Below are 24,399 nucleotides of genomic sequence, written 5' to 3'. Positions count from 1 at the left end.
AGCTGATTGACAGTGAGGCAGACTACCAGGGAAGGTGGAAGACTCTCGTTCATTGGAGGTTTTTAAAGAGAGGTTGGCCATCTACTGGTGATTCCTGCATTGCAGAGGGTTGGTCTGGATAACCCTTGGGGGTCCCTTCCAATTCCACGGTTCTATGAACCTCAGGAGATGAGGCGAAATATGCCCACCTCAACGCCAAGAAGTTTGGAGCTGGTTGTGTACGGGAAGCTTGAGAGAAGGAAAGCCAAAGTGAGATCCGGGAGAGGGGGTGTTTGCCATACCTCATCAGACTCATAGGGATCCAGCCTGCCCCAGGGGCTTCTGGGACGGGACGGGCTGGGGGGCGTTGGAGCGGCCATGTGCTGCTTCAGATCCAGAGGCCGGGGGCGGTGGAAGCCCTTCTGCTCCTTCTCTTCCGAGGCCTCGTCGGGGAGGGTCCTGAGCGCTGCACTGGGGAACATCTCGGGCTCTGCGCCGCCACCGCTGCGGCCCCTGTCCTTCCAGGCCTCTCCCGGCTCCACACGGCGGAAGCCCTCCTCAGCCGGGTAGTCGTTGAGGAAATGGACCAGCTCGGCCTCCTCCGAGTCTTCCTTCAAGAGGTGCTTTATCTGAAGCAGCGGAGAAGAGAACAGAAATGCACGTAAACACAGGGTTTAAAACGGGGGTCTATCATGGGAGTAAAATGTAGGGGTCACAACCCTTAAGACCTGCTTCCAGTTTTCTGAGGTTAAAGAACCCCACAGGTGGTATCGCCCGCCTTTGCAAATGTCAAAACTCTTTCTTTCCAAAATAGGTAATTGTTGGATGGGTTGTGATAAACATGGTACATGTTTATTGTGGGAATATAAGTTGGCACAAGATTTTTGAGATTTAATTTTGACAGAAATGATTAGTATTACTACAGAGAATATAGGTTTGTTGTCCACACTCAATGTTACTGCATATTTTTGTTGATAGCAATGTACATATATAGTCAAAAGAACTGGTCTTATAGATGATCTTGGCAGCTCAAATAGTTATGGCAGCACAATGGAAAACAGTCCAAAATCTTACACTGGATGCTTGGTATAACTCTGGAATACAGCTAGAATGGAGAAAATTATGCATAATTTGATATTTCAACAAGGACCAGAACCTCAAGGCGCTTTTTAATATGATTTAGCATTCCTTTGTTATGAAGCAAAACATCAATTTCAAGGCAACCCTCATCACAAGTCTGGCAAATCTGGAACTATGCTTGATAATCAGAGAACGCTAATTTTTTTTTCTTGGATTTGGCTATTTCAACCCATGTGCAACTGTACTCATTCTATGCACCTATTTTATAGTTTTGTTTTCCATATTTTGATTTTCATCTGTTGTTATAACAGTTCTCTCAGTTTTATGTACATTATTAAATGAAACAAACAAACTTTATAAAAGAAAAAAAATGTGATCTGTTTATTTTCCTGATCTTGGTGCAATGAACTTTCTTCAAACTTTCTTTCCAACCAGGGCCGGCTCTAATGTTAGGGAGAGGGAAGCAGCTGCCTCAGGCAGCAAAATGTGAAGAGGTGGCAGTGAGGTCTGCAGGACAAGGCACCACCTGTCCTGCCCAATACTCCCCTGAGCTAGCATTGCACTCTCTGTTGTGGACAACGACACTGCCTGGTCACTATTGTTGAAGTCAGATACAACTACCAGTCGCATCACCTCATTTCCATCTAAGACAGCAAAATGTCTTGGGCCAATGGCACTTCTAGCTACCTGCAGCCTTCAGATCATGGCACAACTATTATTAGCTCCACTGCCAATTCATGTCATGTCTCCCAAGTGCTAATGGTAGCAGTGTTGTAGCCACAGCAATCTTGGTAGACTTCTTCTTTTCTTTTTGTTCTGTTCAGTAGTCTTGCAAACACTGGGTCTGCCAAGATCGCATCTTGGCTCATTTCCCTGCTCCCATCTCCCAACCCGAAGATACCAAATTGTAACTTATTCATTCTCTCTTACCATATAAATAAAATTGGAAGGCTCTTATCACGCAGCAGTTTCCGTAGCTGCCAATAGGGGGCCGCACCAACTCCAGCATTATGACAGAGCAGGACGTAAGAGAGGGCACAGCCATCGTGGCTAGTAGCCTTTGACAGCCCTCTCCTCCATGAGTTTGTCTAGTCCCTTTTTAAAGGCATCTAAGCTGGTGGCTAGGGGACACGGGTGGCGCTGTGGGTTAAACCACAGAGCCTAGGACTTGCCAATCAGAAGGTCGGCGGTTCAAATCCCCACGACGGGGTGAGCTCCTGTTGCTCAGTCCCTGCTCCTGCCAACCTAGCAGTTCGAAAGCACGTCAAAGTGCAAGTAGATAAATAGGTACCGCTCCAGCGGGAAGGTAAACGGCGTTTCCGTGCGCTGCTCTGGTTCACCAGAAGCGGCTTAGTCATGCTGGCCACGTGACCCAGAAGCTGTACGCCGGCTCCCTCAGCCAATAAAGTGAGATGAGCGCCACAACCCCAGAGTCGGTCCCGACTGGACCTAATGGTCAGGGGTCCCTTTACCTTTAAGCTGGTGGCTATCACTGACCCCTATGGGAATCAGTTCCACAGTTCAACTACGCGCTGCATGAAAACGTACTTCTATGATTGTATGATTCCTTTCATGTGTCCTGAATCTTCCAACATCCAGCTGCAACGGATGTCCCGAGTTCGAGTGTTATGAGAGAGGGAGTAAAACCTTTTTCTAGACACTTTCTCCATGCCATCCATAATGATAACCTATGGAGGTCCACGAGGCCTCTATCCCTGATGAACGCAAACCCACAGTGGTGACCCAAACCCCAGCATTAAACCCCATAACAAAAATACCATAGCAGTGCAGCATTTATATCAACGCCCGTCGCCAAAATAGGGGTGGAGGCGGAGAAATGACAGGAAGCAGAAGGAAACAAGTAGCTACAGTCAACTTTGCATGCACCCCTTAATTCTGGAATTAATTCCAGAAATTCTCCAGCTTAAATCCATACTCATAGAATTAGAGATTCAGAAGGGACCCAAAGGGCCATGTAGGAGTCACAGCTAAATTGAGGAAGAGTCAATGAGAGGAACAAGGAAAGAATGCAACAGGAAAATCCATGGTGCTTATTTGCATCTTCCAAACATAAAGAGCTGTTGGGTCAATCAAGGAAGGAAAGTGGGTTAGGCCGCAGGAGAAGTTAAGACAGCTTGAATCAGGGGTCCATGGAGGAAAATCCAGAAGGCTCCCTCTCCCCACATGCCGAGGTCTTACTGCTTGCTCCCTGGGGATCCTGGCAGGCTCTTCCGGCTGCCCAGGGAGGCCAGGATCAGCATCCTCCTCTCCTGGGGCACCAGCAAAGGGCATTTCTGCTGGGCAGGGTTGGGTCTCTGTGAAGTCATCCTGGGCTGGCAAGGTCTCTTCCACCTCTGCAGCCTGAGTCGAGAGTACAGGGCAGGGCACAGGAAGAGAGGCGAGAGAAGTGGTTGGGACGGCAAAAAAGAGGGACAGAAACCAGAAGATGGAGCAAAGTTAAAGCAGATGGAAATGTCTCGGACCCAAACCACACACCGGGGGGAGCGAAGGCAAGAGGATGTTTTCATTCCATAATGGTTGTTGTCATAGATCAGGAACCAATTGCAACCCTCCAGATGTTTTGAACTCCAGTGCTCGCCATGCCTGGATGTCAGCCTTTTTGTCCCTTTTCAAATCATAGATCAAAACAAAAAAAATTCCTTCCAGTAGCACCTTAAAGACCAACTAAGTTAGTTCTTGGAATGAGCTTTCGTGTGTATGCACACTTCTTCAGATACTTCTTCAGGTATCTGAAGAAGTGTGCATGCACACAAAAGCTCATACCAAGAACTAACTTAGTTGGTCTTTAAGGTGCTACTAGAAGGATTTTTTTTTGTTTTGACTATGGCAGACCAGCACGGCTACCTATCTGTAACTCAAATCATAGATCTTTAGAGCTGGAAGGCACCCCAAGGATCATCTAGCTCAACCCCCGGCAATACAGGAATCACAGCTAAAGAAACCCTGGAATGTGGCCACCCAACCTCTGCTTAAAAACCTCCACCACCTCCCAAGGGAGTCCATTCCACTGTCAGGCCTGTCTTGCCATCAGAAAGCTGTTCCTGATGTTGAATCTCCTTCCTTGTCATCGGAATTGATTGGTTCTGGTCCTCCCCTCTGGAGCAGCAGAAAACAAGCTGGCTCCATCTTCCACGTGATGGCCCTTCCGGTATTTGAAGCTGTCTCTCCTGTAACATGCCATGCTGAATTTTATAAACTTCCACCATATCATCTCTTACTCTGCTTCTTCACCTAAGTCCTTCAGTTAGAAAACCTCCTCCTTGCCCCCAAGCCCTTCAAACATTTGTTGCCGCTTTACACCAAATCAGGCAATGGGCCCATCTACCTCAGTACTGTCCCCACTGACCGGCAGCAGCTCTCCACAATTCCAAGTGGGTTTTTTTTTTCTCAGCCCTGTTCAAAGATGCCCGGGAACAGACCTGGGACTGTCTGCGTGTAAAGCTATACTATTACACTATTTAGATCATTTGTTCATCTAGTTCAGGGTCAGCCACCTTTTTCAGCTGAGGGCTGGTCCACTGTCCTTCAGACCATGTGGTGGGCCGGACTATTTTTTTTTGGGGGGGGGAATGAACAAATTCCTATGCCCCACAAATAACCCAGATGTATTTTAAATAAAAGAACACATTCTACTCATGTAAAAACATGCTTATTCATGGGCCGGATTGAGAAGGCAACTGGGCCGCATCTGGCTCACGGGCCTTAGGTTGTCTACCCCTGATCTAGTTCATTGCTGCCTACACTGACTGGCAGAGGCAGCTCTCCAGAGTTTTAGGCAGGGAATCTCTCCCTGAGCCCTACCTAGAGGTACCTGGAACCTCCTGCATGCCACAAAGACGCTCTATCCCTGAGCTACAACCCTTCCTATATATAAAAAGAGAACTGTATACTAATCCGATCATTGGTTCATCTAGCACAGTGTTGTCTACACTGACTGGTAGCAGCTCTCCAGAGTCCCAGGCAAACTGTCCTTATCAGCTGGAAATGCTGGAGACTTTTTTCATGCTTTGCGACTGCAGGATGGGCCCCCTCTGCCCAAAAAGAGGCGGCTGTTGCCATTTGACGCAGGACTGGCAGGAGAGGCTGCGAGCCTCAGCCGTGGGGTGGGGCAAGGCCAGAACGAGGTCAGGATGGCTCCCTCCTCTCCCCCCCCAACAGTGTACCATCTGGAGAGGGGCTCTGCTCATCCACCCTAATCAATTTCACTCATTATGTCTGCCTAATTGCCGCGTCCCAGATCCCAGCCAAACTCGCCGACTCTGACCTTGGAGAGGTCGCAGAGTGGTGAGCGACTGCTTTAGGCCCATGCGGTTGAGCAACCAAACACACACCCGACAGATTCTGCGCTCCTGCTCTCTCTTTGAGCAGAACCTTCTTGCAAGAATGTCAAGCTTCTAGACCTCAGCTTTTTCCTCTCTATCTCTCCATCCCAGATTTCAGTCTCCTCCCTTTTGCAGTTCCCAGGACCTATGCCTACCGGGAACCAGCCCCAGTTGGGCCCATCAATGCATGAAATCCTAGTCACAAAGAGTTAGGACCCAAACAGGGCTCTCTGCCTTTGCAATCTTCGGGGACTGGTATACAGAGGCATGCTTCCTTTAAAAGAGGGAGAGCGTTCTAGCTAGTCGCCATGAATAGCCTTATGAACATAAAAAGATCCTTGCTGGATCAGGCCAGCGGCCCATCTAGCCCAGCATCCTGTTCTCACAGTGGCCAACCAGAGTCCCCAGTGGGAAAACCTCAAGCTGGACCGGGGTACAAGCACACTCTCTCCTCCTGCGACTTCCAGAAACTGGTTCTCAGAAGCATCACTGCCTCCAACTGTAGAGGTAGATCTCAGCCACAATGGCTAGCAGCCATCAATAGCCCTCTCCTCCTCTGTGAATTTTTCCAATCCTCTTTTCAAAGCCATCCAGGTTGGTGGCCATCACTGCCTCCTGTGGCAGGGAGTTCCACAGGACTTCCTTTTATCTGTCCTGAATCTTCCAACCTTCTGCTTTCATAGCATGTCCCTGAGTTTCTATTGCAGAAAGGGAGAAAGACTTTCCTCTATCCACTTTCTTCATGTCATGCATAATTTCTTAACACGTCCATCATGTCTCCTCTTCCTCCTTTTCTCTAAACTAAAAAGTCACAAACACAGAAACTCCACCCCCCCCTTTCTTCTTACTGTCTACTGAATGTTGGTGTAAATTGCTAAGGGACTTCTTGTGTGTGAGGCAATACATAAATCTAACTAATCTAATAAACAAAAGCCAATAATGTTTCCTGCCGCGAATAACCTTTCGCCAAGGAAGACACACTCTTGGAGCAGAATTCCCAGAATATGGTTGGTGCAGGCAAATCTGTCAATTTCAGTTTATCTTAGCTTCTCACTTGTACATTTCAATTCTTCATAAATGCATGTCTGTTTGCGAACATTATTTTTTTTAAGTCCCTGTGAAAATCCATGAAAATTTCTCCTTCATATGCAATTCTTGGCTAACACACACATTTTTGCAAAGCAATTTCTCTTCATATAATCTTTGCTTGCAATTTTCACCAGCAGATGCATTCTTACGCACACTTTGCCTTATATAGTATATTCATTTTTCTACACATTACTTGGCTGAAGAACTTCATTGCTAAAAACTCGAGGGGTGAATTTTGAAAGACTGTTGCAGTTCAGTTTGCACACTGTTTCACAAAAGTGTGAATTCGTTACGTCCACCTTTCAATGCAAACTAAATCGGATTTCCCCCCACGTCCCTAGTGAGGGCCACCACATGGACCACACATACCATGTACACCCCCTTAGGTTCCAGCATGAAAGAAAGGCAGGATATGAACATTTTAAAATTTGAATAACTGAATAAAAGTCGAGAGAGGCAGATGCGCTCTGCAAAAGTGAGATCCTGTGAAATGAGCTTTCATGGACCAGAACCAAAACCGCTGAGGCTCTCAGAACAAGAGTCAGAAATGGCCACCGGTCAGGAATTCCTGCATTGCAGAGGGTTGGACTAGATGACTTTGGAGGTCCCTTCCATTGCTACAATGCTCAGCTTCCAGAGGCAAAGTCAACCTGTAAGCAACGTTAAATTTAAAGGGGTGGGGTTGAGAAGGGCAGAAGATCGGGTGCAGAAAATCTCCCTACTACGCCCCTGGCCCCCAGAGAGTGGAGACTTTGCTTCCCTTGCCCCCCCCCGAGCCCTGAAAGGAAAGAAGGTGCTGCCCCTGATAGTGCCAGATCCAGCCCCAGAAACTGGGCATCCTCCTCTCCGCCTGCTCAGTACCTTTTGATCATTCGTTGGCTCTGGGACGGACGAGGCCATTTTCCACTCTGATGCGAGATCTAGGCTGCAAATGGAATATTTTGCTACAGGGCTTGTAAGATCAGGGGAGAGTGCAGTGGGATGGGCGCGGGGGGGGGGGAGAGAGAAAGAGCATGGCTTTCATTTGCATGGCCACATCCCAGCAATGGCTGCATGTCCTTCGACCCACCTGGGGGCAGCTGTTTTGGAACAGCGTGCAATAGAAAGGGTTTCCGCCATTGGTGCTGGGTGGCAGAGGGAGGGGAGCCAGCGCTTACTGCTGGCTTCCATTCGTTCACTTTGATTCCAAATCCTCTGAAGGAACAATATAGGAGCATCTCTGAGCATATGCAGAGTGCCCTGCACTTGCCAGTGAACTGGCCCCAGCCAGAAGAGTGATAAAGTTTCAAAAGCGTGGCGCTATCAGGACTTGAATGTGGATCACATCCCTGGTCTCTGAATGCCCTTCTTCTAGCTGCAGAACTGAGTTAACAAGAACGTAAGAAGCACCTACTGGATCAGGCCCCTGGCCCATCCAGTCCAGCGTCCTGTTCACACAACAGCCAACCAGATGTCTGTGGGAAATCAGCAAAAAGGACTGGAGGACAGGAGAACTTCTGGTAGCTGACATTCAGAAGCATTGCTGGCTCCCAATTGTGGAGGCAGAGAATAGCCATTATGGCTAAGAGACGCTGATAGCCCTTTCCTCCTCCATGATTTTATCGAATCCTCTTTCAAAGCCATCCAAGTTGGTGGGCATCACTGCTTCATGTGGCAGTGAGTTCCACAGTTTAACTATGCGCTGCATGAAGAAGGACTTTCTTTTATCTGTCCTGAATCTTCCAGCATTCAGCATATGGGATGTTGACAAATTATGGTGGTTATGAGAGAGGGAGGAAAACTTTTCTTGATACGTTTTTCTACATGCCAGGCATCATTTTATAAACTTCTATCATGTCTCAGCATTTTTCTAAATTAAAAAGTCCCAAACACTGCTACTTTTCTTTACAGGAGAGTCATTCCATCCCAGTGATCATTTTGGTTGACCTTTCCCAAACCTTTTCCAACTCTACAATATTCTATTTGAGGGGGGACAGCCAGAACTGTACAAGGGGAAAACACTCTGCATATGCTCAAATGAGCTTGCGGGTGTGTTAAAGATCTCAAACATTAGAAACTCAGGTGTGAAGCCATCTTACAGGTTCAACAGGATGTCAGCTAGTTGCTTACAGCAGTCAGTAGGGAGGTCAATGCAATTCTCTTTTGAACAGTCAATTTAAATATTATTCATCCCTAGAAATCCTCGTCTCAGCATCAGCCAGCTTAGCCTATCAGCACATGAACTCAACCAGAAGCGAACGGCATTGCAGAACTTGTTAAAGCTGAGTTACGAGGAAGGCTGTTGGCCCGATTCGCAAATATTTTTCTAGCTTGATTAAATCATATGCCTTTTAACCAAGTAGTTTTGAACCAGATGGATTTGATTTAAAGGAATGTCCGTACCAGCAAATCTCAATGATTTAGCTTTCTTGTTCAGATAAGAAGAGCAACAATAGATCAGACTGAGATCTACCTAGTCTAGTCTCCTGTTTCCAATGCTGCACAGCCAACTGCTTCTGGTAAGCCAATGAGTGGAGGGGAAGTTAACAGCCCTCCCCTGTTTTCTGACCCCCAGGATCCATTAAAATATTTTGCCTCCTAGCCTCTCCCTGAAGAGTTCCTCAAAAAGAGGAGCGAAAGAGGTCCATTATACAAGGAAAAAGATGTACTCTTTTCGCCAGCAGTGTTGAAGATCTGGAAAGTTCTTGAGAAGCTATCCGCTGCCCCCAGATTTATTTATAAGTGAACTGTTGCTTCCGCCACACACACACAAACATGCATAGAATGCCTGGCTTGTTGCATGAGATTTTAAAATATATTGAGAATCTCTGGCATGAACTTCCGCATGTTGTAGAAAGCCATGGGAAAATTACATGAGTGGTGGAGGTGCTTATTTATTTATTTATCTCACGAAATTTATATACTGCATGGTTATTAAAAGGGGGAAAAAACAACTCAAAGCTGTTCACAATAAAATTATCAATAAGAAGAATTAATTAGTATTTAAGACTTTATAAAAAGTAAAATAACAACAGACTAAAATTGATTAAAACTCGCAACGGCTTTCTAAACCTGTGGACAGGCTTGCTCAAACAAAGATGTTTTTAGCACGTGCCCGAAAGGAGTAATAGGGAAGTCTGATGTGTAGGTGATGCCATGCTAAAATATCAAGTTCTTACAAATGTGGGGCGGGTGTTATGTGGCACCTCTAACAGTGGCTGTTCCGCTGATCGAAGCGGTCAAATGGGCATCTATGGGGCAAGGCAGTCTTGCAGGGGTAGGTGGTGTGAGAATGACCCACTGCTTAGAAATAAACAAAAGACCAGAAAGACAGAGGGCAAAGATCATTTCAGTGCAGAGAATGAACCAAAGTCTTACTAAGAAAGAGCGCAACAGGGACAGGCTGAACATCCATCCCTTCTGATACCCCTGCTTCCAACAGGTGCCTCTAGGAAGAGGGTGTAAAGATAGCTGATCTCCTCTGTGGTTTAATCCCATCGCTTGGTATCCAGAGATAGGCTGCCTCTGAAGCTGGAGGTTCCATCACAGCCATTGTGAAACTCCCTTTCTTCCTCCTATGAATATGCCCAATTCTTTCATGTGTGCCATCCATGCCTCTGGTGACCCATCCCATCTCATGGCCACAAATCCTGCACATTTGTTACACGCTGGGAGAAAGAAGCCCCTCCGTCTCACCCAGAGGATTTGGGGCCAGCTCAAGTGTGTGATGAGAGGAAAACAATGTGGGGTGCCCAATGGGCGACTCAAGGAGGAGGTGATTGCCTCAAGGTCTCTCTCTCTTTCTCTTTCTCTCTCTCCCACACACACACACACACACATGCACACACCTCGTTCCAGAGGGTGGCAAAATCAGGGCAAGAATCAGGGTGTCATATACATATGTATATATACATCCTGCATTGATTCTGTGGGTCCCTACATTTCTACGATTCCTGTGAAATGAAATTAACCCCCCCCCCAAGTCCCAAAGAAGAATGTTTGTGTTGTTTGTGCAACTAGGCCAAGGTCTGGTTAATGTTAACGTTGCCTCCTTACTAACGCTCACTGGGTGACCTTGGGCTAATCCTTCTCCTCTCTCAGTGTGGCCTACCTCACAGGGTTGTTGTGAGGATGAAACAGTGGGGAGAGGAGAACCATCAACATCTCCTAGAGCTTTTTGGAGTGAGGGGGAATATAAATGTAAGAAGAAAAAAATGTATTGCTGGATGAGAACTTTGTGGATTTTGTATTGTCACGTTTAAAAAATAATTCTGGCTTTTATGCATTTTGTTCTGTTGTTTTCTGACTTTTTTGCTGCATAAAGTGGCTGAGCGGCGGTGTTGCATAGTGGTTAGAGAGTTGTACCAAGACCTGGGAGAGACCATGGTTCAAATCTCCCCACTCAGTCATGAAACTAGCAGGGTGACTGCCTCACTCCCTCACAGCCTGACCAACCTCACAGGTTTGTTGCGGGAATTAAATGAAGAGGAGAAGAACCACGTATGCCACTTTGAGCTCCTTGGAGGAAAAGGTGGGAAATAAATACAATAAACTGATAAATAAATGGCAGAAATAGTATCAACAACAGCTTGGGTTAACAGATTTCAATGAGTATCCACCTCTGGAGCATTTAAAATGCTTTAGAGCACAGCACATACAACACCCCTGCGAGGGAGGCTCACATACACACACACACTGTATCCATTCACCCCATATTCCAGGTGGTAAAACTGAGGCTGAGGAGAACAGATCCTTGCCTAAAATGAGCTAGACAGTTTGTGGCTGGTGCCAAGTGCAGTCCTGACTCATCCTCGTTTCTGCTCCCTGGCGCTGAAGAAGGGGAACCCCCAATCTTACTAACTGAGAGGAAGCCCCCTCTCTAACCCCCTTACTCCAGATGCAGGAAGGACAGCATGCCTGGAATAAGGACCAGTGTTGCCTAGTGGTTAGAGCATCAAATAAGGACCGGGGAGAAGCTAGGGTTCAAATCCCACTCAGCCATGAAGCTCACTTGTTGACCATGGTGACCAGTCCCCACCTCTCAGTCCTTAACCTACCTCACAGGGTTGTTGTGTGAATAAAAGAGAACTTCGACTATATGCCACCCTGAGCTCCTGGGAGGAAAGTTGGGACAGAAATGCAATAAATATATAAATAGTTTGACTTTCGGTGATGTGCAAACTGGGCCAGAGCTCTGCCTTACAAGAGCCAGTGTGCTGTAATGGTTAGAGTGCTGGGACCTGAGCGGCCAGGGGTTCAAATCCTCCTGCCACTAAGAAACTCACTGGGTGGGTGACCTTGAGGATCAGTCACACTGCCTCTCAGCCTGGCCTACCGCACAGGGTTGTTGTGCCGGGAGGGAAATACCATGTATGCCACCTTGAGCTCATTCGAGGAAAGAAGCTGGGGTGCAATTCAGTAAATAAATAAATAAATAAGCAGGCAGGCAGGCAATCTGCAGGTGCTCAGAGTTTCCCTTTCCCCTGGCTGGAAAAAGCGCTAAAAAAGGTTATTTGTGGCCAAACCGGCCAGGGAGAAGGGGGAGCTCCTACCTGTGCCTCCGAAATGCAGCTCTGGAGAGCCGCTCGGGGCAGAGGCCTGTCTACTTCTCTCCCCCCCCCCCCCGCGCGCCCCACTTCCTCCCCATGGCGATGCTGCGGCGGCGCCCTGCATCCCTTCCCTGGAGCAGGGAGGGCGATGCCTCTCGGAGCAGCCGAGAACGCGCCGGCCACTTACGCAACGATCCGGATCCCGGCGAATAACGCCAGCCCGGCTCCGGAGTCACTCCGGATTGCCCCCGCCCGCTGCTCCAGGCGCGCACCCACGAGTCTTACCATGGCAGGAAGAAGCGGCCGGGATGGATGGATGGTTGGGGCCGGCAGGTGAGGTCTGCGGGGCTGGCTCCGTTCCTCTCCCAGCCGGGCGCCGGATTAGGGCAGCCGACCGAGGCAGGCAAGCAGGCAGCCATGTGACCGGCGGCAGGACGGGCGGGGGAGCCTCCCTGCCTGTCTCCCTCCCTCCCTCCGGGCCTCTGCGGCGGGGATCCCAGGACGCCAGAGTGTCTCTGAGCATGGGCAGTGGGCAGCGCTCCCTCTCTCTCGGAGCCAGCGTGGGGCCCTCCGTGGCTCCAGAACGGGGCGGAGTCTCTGGGCACGTGCAGAGGGCAGAGTTGGCATTTGAACCCGGGGCGTGGGCTGATGCTGTTGAAAGGAGCAACGGGACGCCCGTGCTTCGGAAAGGAAGAGGCAGGATTGGAAGAAAGGGGGAGGGGAAAACAGGTGCTTTGGGGGGGGGAAGAGCATGTGCAGAGTGCAGAACTGCTGTAGCTGCCAGCGGAGTCCAGGGCCAACTGCAGATGCTCTGCCACCACTGAGCTAAGATTCCAGGCCTCATAGTTACAAGGGCTGCTTTAAAATAGGGAAACTGTACTAACTCAGACCTTTGATCTATCTAGCTCAGTATCCTCTACACCATGGGTAGGCAAACTAAGGCCCGGGGGCCGGATCCAGCCCAATCGCCTTCTAAATCCAGCCTGCGGATGGTCCGAGAATCAGCATGTTTTTACTTGAGTGGAATGTGTCCTTTTATTTAAAATGCATCTCTGGGTTATTTGTGGGGCATAGGAATTTGTTCATCCCCCCCAAAAAAAAATATATAGTCCAGCCCCCCACAAGGTCTGAGGGAAAGTGGACCGGCCCCCTGCTGAAAAAGTTTGCTGACCCCTGGTCTACACTGATTGGCAGCGTGTTCTCTAGGATTTGAGGTAGGGGATATTCTGACTCCTACCAGGAGATTCCAGGGTTTGATTGAACCTAGAACCTGCATGCAAAGCTACTGTTTAGCTACCTAGCAGCTCTAACCTACAGGACATTAGATCTGGGCTTCCAAGCAGCTCAGGCTTAGCAAAGTTCTCTCGGTTTACCCTGTTGTTTTACTGCTTTAATTTACCTCGTTTTACATTTTGCAAGCCTCACAAGGTTAGTATAGCAGCACAAAAAAGCAGAGTACAGGTGTTGAAAGTAAACCATCTCCATCTGCAAACACAGACTAGAAGCTTTGCAGGTCATCGATCTGAGCTACCTGACGGCTCGGGTTCAGCAAGGTTCACTGCGTGATGTGAAGGAGGCAGGAAAGAGGAGGCCAAAATGAGGAGATCAGCAAAGTGGGCGGCAGGGATGAAAAGAGCAAGAGCTTTGAATCAGGGTGTTTCCCTTTCCGCTCGCGGAGAGCTGGCAGGACAGAGGACTCTGCCGCAAGGAAGCAAAGAACCGGGGAAGTCTAAATCTGTAGCCTGTCCACTGAGCGCCTTCCTCCAAGATCTGGGATTACTTAGGATTACCCTCTTAGGCCTTCCAGATCAGATGCATTTCTCTGCCACAGCAGCAACATTGCTGGTGCGCCTTCCGCCTGGATTTGCAAGGCAAAACGCAGACTGGATAAGAGGGGGGAGAGGCAAGGAAGAGGAGAGACGTGGTAGAAGTTTGCAAAATTATGCTTGGCATGGAGAAAGCAGATAGAGAAAAGTCTTTCTTCCTCTCTCGTAACACTAGATACCGTGGACATCCAATGAAGCTGAATGTTAGAAGACTCAGGACAGATAAAAGGAAGTACTTCTCCACACAGCATGGAGTTAATCTATGGAACTCACTGCCACAGGAAGCAGTAACGGCCACCAACCTGCATGGCTTCAAAGGGAGATTGGACATATCCATAGAGGAGAAGAGGGCTACCAATGGCTACTAGCCAGGATGGCTGTGCTCTGCCTTCAATGGTGGAAGGCAGCAATGGTGCTCAATACCGGTTGCAAAAAACCACAGCAGGGGAGAGAAAACTTGTAATGGAGTAGAAGAGTGGGGGGGGCGGGATTCACATCTGTCAGTCAATGTGCCTCTTTGATCTCAGACACCAGGAAGTTTTGTTTGGTCAGAATCGAGTATACACTTCCAGAGTTAATTACTTCTGGTAAATGAGCCACCATAACCGCTAGAGGGCCGTGAAAATTTGTGTCCCAGGCTTTTTTAGACTCATCTACCCAGGTACTAGGACACGGGTGGCGCTGTGGTCTAAACCACAGAGCCTAGGACTTGCCAATCAGAAGGTCAGCGGTTCGAATCCCCACGACAGGGTGAGCTCCCGTTGCTTGGTCCCTGTTCCTGCCAACCTAGCAGTTCGAAAGCACGTCAAAGTGCAAGTAGATAAATAGGTACCGCTCTGTCGGGAAGGTAAACGGCGTTTCCGTGCGCTGCTCTGGTTCGTCAGAAGTGGCTTAGTCATGCTGGCCACATGACCCGGAAGTTGTATGCTGGCTCCCTCGGCCAGTAAAGCAAGATGAGTGCTGCAACCCCAGAGTTGTCCGCGACTGGACCTAACGGTGAGGGGTCCCTTTACCTTTATCTTCACCCAGATACTATCTGCAGCCCAAGGGGTGCATTGGTTGCTAGATGTGAACTATACAGTACTGGCATTATTTTCAGCTCTCCTACCTCACAACTTGTGCTCGAATCCTGCTTGCATGTTTCCCACAGGCATCTGGTTGACTACTATGAGAACAGGATGCTGGACTAGGTGGGCCACGGGCCTGATCCAGCAGGGCTCTTATTATGTTCTCATGCCAGGGCAACATCTCATGACTCTGGTGCTGCACTGCAATGGGGAACCCAGGATACTGCTTGATGGTGAGCCAGGCCACTAGTCCATCTAGTTCAATAGTGTCAACACTGACCGGCAGCAGTCTTTCCCCTTCCCCCAGTCCTGTTTGAAGATGCCCTTGGGGATTAAACCTGGGACTGTCTGCATGCCAAGCAGATGCCCAGCTGCTGAACTACAGCCCTTCCCCAATTTCTGCCATTCCGCACCTTTGCAAAATGTGCCCATTTGCCAGAGGAAGTGCACACACCCTCCCTGGTGAAAATAGCCACATTTTGGCACCTGGTGTGGAAAAGGAGGGGGAAACCCACAGGCACATGTGTGCAACACATTGTTATGTCCTGCTGTGCTCCTGTTGACCTCAGCAGGGCTTGCAGAGAGGCGGCCTTCCTAGAGGATGCTGCCTGCCAGATCCCAGCAGCCTGCCTCCCACTGTGCTCTGGCCCTTGAAACCTGTGGCTCTGGGTGGATGCTTATCTACTTGCCTCACAGCAGGGCTGGCCCTTGGAGAAAGGGAGAAGCCTAGTGCCATCACAGGTGACAACCCCGGCAGCATGTAAGGCTAGTTGGAAATCGGCTGCAGGCAGCAAAACACGGCAGGCAGCAAACGGCACATGGCGATGTGCTGAAAATGCAGGCACAATCTCTCCAAAGCCGCCAACGAGGACGGCGTGCTGTAAAGAGCTGAACAGCCAGTCGGGAACTATGCAAGGAGCCCGGCATGTGGGATGCTTGCAACAGATGCTTTGGCACACAGTGCCAAGAGGGGAGCTGGCAGTAGTCACGGTTGGAGGCTGTCAATGGCAGCATTTGGAGCCCAAGCAAATCAAAGTAGCACTTGTTGGGGAAGCGGGAGAAGAAATGGCAATCAACCCTGAAGCAGGTGGCATAAATCTTCTTTTGAGCAGCGAGCTTCACCATCCTTATCAACATCTTAAAGTTGGAGAGTTGGAAGGGACTTCCAAGGATCATCTGGTCCAATCCGCTGCAGCGCAAGAATCACAACTCAAGAATCCCCGAAACATGACCAAACAGCCTCTGCTTAAAAACCTCCAACAAAGGACATTCCACCACCTTCGGAGGTTGTCCGCTCAACAGTCCAACGGCTCTTACTGAAAGTTCTTCCTCATGTTGAGTCAGAATCTCCTTTCTTGTCATTTGAATCCACTGGTTTGGATCCTCTGGAGAAGAAGAAAAGACGATTGCTCCATCTTCCATGTGACAGCCCTTCAGATATTTGAAGATGGCTCTCATATCCCCTCTGTCTTCTCTTCTCCAGGCTAAATTTACCTAGCTCCCTTCACTGTGGCTTATAAATAAGGTTTGATTGCTGGACCCTTGATCATCTCAGTTGCCCTCTCCTACACATGTTCCAGCTTGTCAATATCCTCCTTGAACTGGGGCCACCAGAACTGATCACAATACTCCAGGTATGGCCTGGCCAAGGCAGACTAGAGCCGTACTATTACTTTCCTTGACCAGGACACTAGACTTCTGTGGATGCAGCCTAGAATAGCATTAGCTTCTCTGCTGCTGCATCCCACTGTTGACTCATGTCAAGCTTTTGGTCTACTAAGACCCCTAGATACTGTCACATGTGTTACTGTCAAGTCAGGTGTCCCCCATCTTATATCCTATCCAGAGCCCTGCTGGATTAGATATGCAACAAAGGTGGAATCTAGGCATATATAAAAATACACTGTGAAAATGCTCTTTTTAAAAGTGTTTTGAAAAATATATGGAATTTGCCATAAGCTCACCATCTCCATCTAGTGTCACATTTGTAAAATGCACTTAAAACGTTATATTTGCAGCTCTACAGTGGACACTCGGGTTGCAAATGTGATCCGTGCAGGATGTACGTTCGCAACCCGCAGCAGCACGTCTGCACACGGGCAGGTTGCGATTTGGTCATGCGCAAAGCGTGATTTAGCTCTTCTGTGCATGCGCGACTGCTGAAACCTAGAAGTAACCCATTCCGCTACTTTCGGGTTTTGGCGGGTGCGTAACCCGAAAAAACGCAACCTGGAGTGGCTGTAACCCAAGGTATGGATGTATAGCTGAGTCCTGGTCTCTGACCAATGCAAATGTCCCTGTGGGCTCAAACATTCCACTGGTGTTCTGTGGAGGCTCCTGGACTCAATCTCAGTCTCAGGTGTCATCAGTGGCCAGGTTTCACAACCCTGGATCCAGCAGTGATCTGGACACAGGGACACAGCAGAGGCACCAGAGGGAGGTTCCAGGTTCTGAGCTAACCACTGGAGATGAGGAGGCTACCCTGCCTGAGGCTGTCCAACAGGAATTCCCCAAGGAAACCCTATCCCAACTACCAGGGCCCATAGGGCCAAAGCTCAGACTTGCCCCCAAGCCACCAGACATCTCCCACTGCACATCACCAGTCCAGTGGCCCAGGGAGAAGGCAGGAGAAGCCTGTGGAATGGAGGAGGCATGCCCTTCTTCAGGTGCCAGGGCTGGTTTCTGTACCACCTTCAGCTGGCTCACCGGCAGCCACCAAACCAGAAGAAGGCGGGCCTCGCCTTCAGGACACATGCTTTGCTTACATCTAGGCTGGATTACTGCAGTGCATTCTGCATGGGGCTGCCCTTGGAGATGGTATGGAAGCTTCGATTGGGGCAGACTTGTAGGAGCCAGGTGCTCTGATCCTATCGCGCTCATCCTGCACACATGATACAGGCTGCTTGTGTGCTTCTGAGCCAAATTTAAGGTGCTACTATTGGTCTTTAAGGCCCACAGCATTTGATTTAGTGCAACAGTTTACATACACAACGTAACACCATTAGGTTACAAAGTATAATAAAACTCAATAATCAGAAAGCATACTTTTTAACATTTGTTAAAATAAACAGGTCAGCAGATATTCAACAGTTTGATTTTGTGTGTCTGGGACCGTTAGGAACTGAATCAGGGCATTTCATTCAGCCACCATATTTTCACCAAATAACCATACATATTTTTAAGAAGCAATTTCACCATCATATAATGTTTGTTCTGTATGTTATTTTCATGATTATATGCTCTTTTATGCAGACTTGCCCATAGCATATGCATTTTTGCACACATTACTTTGCTGCCAAACGGCTTGGCAAAATTCAGAGGATTCCAAGGGAAAGTTGCATTTCAGTTCACCAAGTGCAAATGAGGTCGGTTTGCCTTTAAATGCAAACGGAATCAAATTCCTCCCCTTTCCCCTCTCCCTCCCCCTCCCTGTCACACCCCCTACTCATGGGATGGACCACCCTTAAGCCCAGCTTCCTAGGAAGGGAGGGAGGCTGCAGCAGCTCATGGGGGAAGAGCTATAATTATCTACAGAGGCCAGATTTTATTTTGGGAAGGATCTGGCCCGCTGCCCAGGCCTCTCTCTTCCCAACAGCCAAACCCAGCAGGGCCAGACCTGTTGCAGAGACAGGCACCCAGACTGCAGAGCAGCATTCATCTTATCCATTCCTGCAGTTGTCCCCAGACACCTTTTTCACGTAGCTTCCCATGGGAGGCAGTGAGGGCCACCAACCCAAATCGCTTTGAAAATTCATGGAGGAGAGGGCTATTGAAGGCTACTAGTCACAGTGCCTATGCTGTGGCTCCGCAATCAGAGGCAGGGATGCTTCTGAATACCAGATGCTAAAAACTCCAGAAGAGGAGAGGGCTTGTGTTCAAATCCTATTTGCCTGTTTCCCAAAAAAGGCATTTGGATGGCTACTGTGAGAACAGGATGCTGGGATAGCTCAGTTGGTAGAGTAAACGTAAAGGGACCCCTGACCATTAGGTCCAGTTGTGGCCGACTCTGGGGTTGCGGCGCTCATCTCGCTTTATTGGCCAAGGGAGACGGCATACAGCTTCCGGGTCATGTGGCCAGCATGACAAAGCCGCTTCTGGTGAAACCAGAGCAGCGCACGGAAATGCCGTTTACCTTCCCGCCGGAGCGGTACCTATTTATCTACTTGCACTTTGACATGCTTTCGAACTGCTAGGTTGGCAGGAGCAGGAACCGAGCAACGGGAACTCAACCCGTCGCGGGGATTCGAACCACCGATCTTCTGATCGGCAAGTCCTAGGCTCTGTGGTTTAACCCACAGCGCCACCCGCATCCCTTCAGTTGGTAGAGTATGAGGCTCTTAATCTCAGAGTTGTGGGTTCAAGTCCCACATTGGGCAAAACACTCCTGCATTGTAGGGGGTTGGAGGAGATGACTCTTGTGGTCCCTTCCAACTCTATGATTCCATGTTCTTATGTTCTCCACCCCTTTTAAGCCAGCCTTGCTTAATATTTTTTTTTTAATAAACCAGCTTTGCTCTTGCATCTTTAATAGCCACCAGATGTGCAACAATTCAACAGGTGAAGCTATTCCTGGTGAAGTCCATTAGTATACCTGTCAGAGTAGCACATCCACCTTGAAGCCCTCGAGCAATTCTGTGGCCTTGCATAGGCACAATTAGCCAGAAGGGGAATTAAAACAGAGGCGGCACCCAAGGGTTTTTAATATATTCAATTTTTGTTTTCAAACTTCAGGGGAGGGGAGTCCACTGGTAGGGAGACAAAAGCACAACTCTCACCTGCAAGGGCAAGGGACCAGCAGATTTAAGGGTAGGGAGACTCATACATACTTTTGCAAAAAGAAAAATACTTGACTAAAGACTGAGCATGCTCAGTCACTACAGAATGTTGACTGACTGCTGAGAGGTAAAAAAACAGACAACCAGTTGGGAGAAGGAATGGAAAATGAGGCAGGAGGAAGAGATATTAAAAGGGTAGAAGGAACTGTCTTGCTGTCTAGTTCTGATTGCACTTTAAAATGATCAAAACCATTTTTAAAAAAAGAAAAAAAAATTCACATGAAGTTAGACACAGAGCAGAGATGCTAACTTTTGTTGTTTCTCCCTGCTCAGTCAGAGGCTGGGAAAGGGGTGAGGCTCAGAGGCAGAACATCTGCTGTGCATGTTGAAAAGATCAATAATAATAATAATAATAATAATAATAATAATAATAATAATAATAATTTGTATCCTGCCGTCTGGCTGGGTTTCCCCAGCCACTCTGGGTGGCTTCCAACAGAGATTTAAAATACATTAAAACATCAATCATTAAAAAATTCCCTAAACTTCCCTTAATTTCCAGTTGGACAGAAAGAGACCCTTTTGCCTGAAATCCAGGAGTGCCACTGCCACTCAGCAGTGAGCTAGATGGACCAATGGTCTGACTTGGCGTAAGGCCGTTTCCTACATTCCTGTGTCTCAGGACACCTGCTTTGCATCCAGAAGGCCCCAGTTTCAATCCCCAGTATCTCTTAAGTAGGAGTGGGAACAATGCCAAAATGAAACCTTGGAGAGTTGCTGCCAGTCTGTGAAGACAATTCTAAGCTTTATGGGATAATGACTCTAATACCCACATACCAAGGTTTTGTTAAGGGACCCCGTTTGAAGGGCTATATGTGATCAAGGAAATAGCTCCCCCCCCCCCGCCCCGTGGCCAAGATCCTTATACGGTGGTACTTCAGGTTAAGTACTTAATTCGTTCTGCAGGTCCGTTCTTAACCTGAAACTGTTCTTAACCTGAAGCACCACTTTAGCTAATGGGGCCTCCCGCTGCTGCCGTGCCGCTGGAGCACAATTTCTGTTCTCATCCTGAAGCAAAGTTGTTAACCCGAGGTACTATTTCTGGGTTAGCGGAGTCTGTAACCTGAAGTGTCTGTAACCTGAAGCATCTGTACCTGAGGTACCACTGTACCCACAAGTAAGGCATTCTATAGCTGTGATTCCAGCATTGCAGGGGGTTGAACTAGATGAACACTTAGGGTCCCTTCGAACTCTATAGTTCTAGGATTTTAAGTTCCAGTCACCAATGGTTTCCAGCAACATCATTTAAGTTTCCGCCTGGTACTAGCAACGTCTGTTAATTGCCCCTTGTGATTGCTCCACTGTCAAAATCTGTTCCCACCGGATGTGGCAGAGGAAGCTTCAGTTACAAGTTCCTTAATATTCATTTCCTTTTTTAAAAGTGCACTATTTTACTGTCATTAAAACTTGTCCACCCTCAGAACAGAAGTCAGTTAGAAGAGAGTCTTCCTTCTGGCTAATCCTATAGCCATCAACCTTGGTGGCTTCCACAAGCTATAGGAAACAAAAAGATTGGAGAGGATTCGGGCAGAAGACCAGTTGTTAAGTCAACACTGCCACCTACAGGGTAAACTCAAGATTGCTCGCATCCCATTTCTATTGACATAAGATAGAAAATGTGAGGATGAGGGCAACCGAAGACAGAAAAGGGCCTGAGACCCAAGCCTTATGAGGAACAGTGAAGGGGGTTGGGGGTGTTTAGCCTGGAGAAGAGGAGACTGAGAGGTGATGTGATAACGCCATCTTCAAATATCTAAAGGGCTGTCACATGGAAGACATTGCAAGCTTGTTTTCTCCTGCTCTGGAGGGTAGGACTTGAACCCATGGATTCAAGTTACATGAATGGAAATTCCGACCAAAGATTAGGAAGAACATTCTGAGGGTAAGAGCTGTTCAACAGTGGAATGGACTCACTTGGAAGTTGGCAGAGGCTGCATGGCCAGCAGTCAGGGATTCTTCAGCTGTGATTTCTGAGTTGCAGGGGGTTCTTCAAGATGACCCCTTGAGTCCCTTCCAGCTCTATAATTCTGCAGTTCTATGCATCTAAACGGATGCGGGTGGCGCTGTGGGTTAAACCACAGAGCCTAGGACTTGCTGATCAGAAGGTTGGCGGTTCGAATCCCCGCGACAGGGAGAGCTCCTGTTGCTCGGTCCCTGCTCCTGCCAACCTAGCAGTTTGAAAGCATGTCAAAGTGCAAGTAGATAAATAGGTACCGCTCCAGCGGGAAGGTAAACGGTGTTTCTGTGCGCTGCTCTGGTTTGCCAGAAGTGGCTTAGTCATGCTGGCTGCGTGACCCGGAAGCTGAACGCCAGCTCCCTCGTCCAATAAAGCGAGATGAGCACCGCAACCCCAGAGTCAGTCACGACTGGACCTAATGGTCAGGGGTCCCTTTACCTTTACCTTTATGCATCTAACTGGCCACATGGGTCCCAGTCAGACCTGTTTCCACATGCTCTGCATGTGCCAACTGGTCACACCTTAAGGCTGTTCAGGTTGGAAAATGAAGGGAATAAATTCGGAAGAAGATTACCTCCCTCTCTCATAACACTAGAACTCATCATGGACATCCCATGAAGCTGAATGTTAGAAGATTCAAGACACATAAAAGAAAGGACTTCTTCGTGCAATGCTGAGTTAAAAGGTGGAGCTCGCTGCCGCAGGAGGCAAAGGTGGCCACCAACCCGGATGGTTTTAAAAGAAGATTAGATAAATTCACAATATGGCTATGAGTGATATACTAGCCAAAATGGCTATGTTTAGCCGCCTCTGTCAGAGGCAGGACACCCCCAAATCCCAGCTGCTGGGAATCCCAAGTGCGGAGAATTGCCATTGGCCATTGTGAGGACTAGATAGGTCCCCTTGGCCTGCTCTTCTGATGGTCTTATCTTGCAAAGGAACTGAGAGGCAACTGTTAGGATGGGCAACTAGGCAAGCGGCCCTGGCTATGAGACAGTATCCCTGAGTGCATCATCACCATCATCATCATCATCATCATCATCATTATTATTATTATTATTATGAGAACCAGTGTGGTGTGGTGATCAGTGTCAAGCTAGGTCCTGGGAGATCAGTGTTTGAATGATGCTCACTGGGTGACCTTGAGCCAGTCATGCCCTCTCAGCCTAACCTACTCATAGAGTTGTTGTGAGAGCCTGATAGTCATTTACACCTCCACCCCACCCCCACCTGGAATAAATAAATAAAATAAATAAATCCTTTTTACTTGTCAGCCACTTGTCACACAATAGATGACATCCAGGTGACTTACAACGCACCTCTGAGTGCCAGCATAGCCCGAAAATACTTTAGAATAAAAACACACGCAGCTCATTGAAATCCACAAATCCCCCCAATGGCAGAGACAAGGTTCAGCAGCCCAAACTCACAGCAAACGGCATCGTCATAGCCCAACAAAGGTCTAGGAGTGGGGGGCAGATAAGATGTCAAGGACAGCACCAGGCAGACCTCACTGGGAAGAGTGTGTTCTACAGGCAGGGAGCCACAACCAAAAAGGCTCTGCTCTTGCTTGCCATCACCCTCTGAGTCTCCACTTAAAGGAAGCACCCAGAGAAGGGTGTCAAGATGCCTAATGTACTCTCTGACTAAAGGGAGAGCCATCCGTTAGTCAGATATGCACAAATGATGAATCAGCATAGAATAACTTTCTGAGAGTTCAACTTTCCCCCTTCCAATGATGGGTGGGAGATGGAAGCTGGGAGGTGACCTTTAGTAACATGAATTGCATCTGGTTCCCAAAGTGGGTTTTTGCACCCCCTGGGGGGCGTGGGATTGCCAAGGCGGGTGCTAAGAGGTGGGGGGGCACTGGAGCTAGTATCCCTGGATCCTCAGTTCTGTTGAATTATTTCGACCAAATAGTTCTAATTCGCTTTTGATTAAATGTGCAAAGAATTGTTACCGTTTTGAATTGTGTTCTGTTATGATCTTCCTTGCCATCCGTGATTCTGAATAACACTTTTTAAAGGTTTGGTGCCCTAGGGATGAGTTTAGGGAACCAAAAGCTTGGGGACCACACCTAAAGTGTGATGTTTAAGGGTAAGACCATTACTATTTTGAGGTCTACTTTTAATCCACCCTGTACCTCCTGAATAAAAGAGCAGACCTTACCTCCCTCGAGGGGGTTGGGTCCAATCCAACTGGGCAGGCAAGTCACTCAAATATTAAACTGCTGAAGGGAACGTCACACAGAGGGTCCCTCTTACCTCTTCATCTGGTGGGTTCAAGGAGGCATCGTCCCAAGCAGGGAAGAGGTTGGAGAGATGGGCGGTCAGGAGGTGGCAAGGACGAGAAAGAGAAGGGACCGAATTAGTACAGCGTCACACCCAAGAGCTAAGCAGAGGGGCTTTGTGGGAGCCTCAGAATCCCCATGGCTGTCAGGACGGATTCATTTGAGCGACCGGTGAGAGCTGGCTCATTCTCCTTCCCCCTCATGAGAAACACCCCCCACCTTTGCATCCATCCCAAAATACATCCATCTCAGTACAAGGAATCCCAACAGCTGTGGCGCTTCCGGTGCAAACACAGAGTTCCCAAATCAGCTGATCCACCATGCAGTGCCTGACTTTGCCCCCTAGTAATCCTAGATCCGGCCGCTGCCCTGCAAGGCTCCATCCTATGGTCTCCCAGACTCTGC

The 24,399-nt window shown here is 48.4% G+C and overlaps 2 protein-coding genes across 3 annotated transcripts in view; both read right to left on the bottom strand.

The window, feature by feature from the left end:
* Window positions 1-12,622, bottom strand: part of LOC310832603 (septin-4-like) — a 32,545-nt gene extending 19,923 nt beyond the window's left edge. Inside the window, exons 1-2 of one of the 2 annotated variants that reach the window (XM_083714698.1) lie at window positions 12,305-12,622; window positions 282-608 (exon numbers count right to left, since the gene is read on the bottom strand). In XM_083714698.1, coding sequence (XP_083570824.1) covers window positions 282-608; window positions 12,305-12,307 — 330 coding nt within the window. In that variant the 5' untranslated portion in view covers window positions 12,308-12,622. The remainder of the gene's footprint in view (window positions 1-281; window positions 609-12,304) is intronic. The other variant, XM_083714699.1, reaches the window with a different exon arrangement.
* The window catches only part of LOC310832525 (uncharacterized protein), a 30,650-nt gene continuing 9,656 nt past the window's right edge, over window positions 3,406-24,399 (bottom strand). Inside the window, exons 3-4 of the transcript XR_014558334.1 lie at window positions 23,874-23,976; window positions 3,406-3,420 (exon numbers count right to left, since the gene is read on the bottom strand). The gene's annotated coding sequence lies outside the window, so the exon portion shown is untranslated. The remainder of the gene's footprint in view (window positions 3,421-23,873; window positions 23,977-24,399) is intronic.

This window comes from Podarcis gaigeae (assembly GCF_964106915.1).
Source record: "Podarcis gaigeae genome assembly, chromosome: 15".
Lineage (NCBI taxonomy): Eukaryota > Metazoa > Chordata > Lepidosauria > Squamata > Lacertidae > Podarcis > Podarcis gaigeae.
Note: the sequence above shows the minus strand (reverse complement) of the source record. Positions and strands in the feature narration are given on the sequence as shown.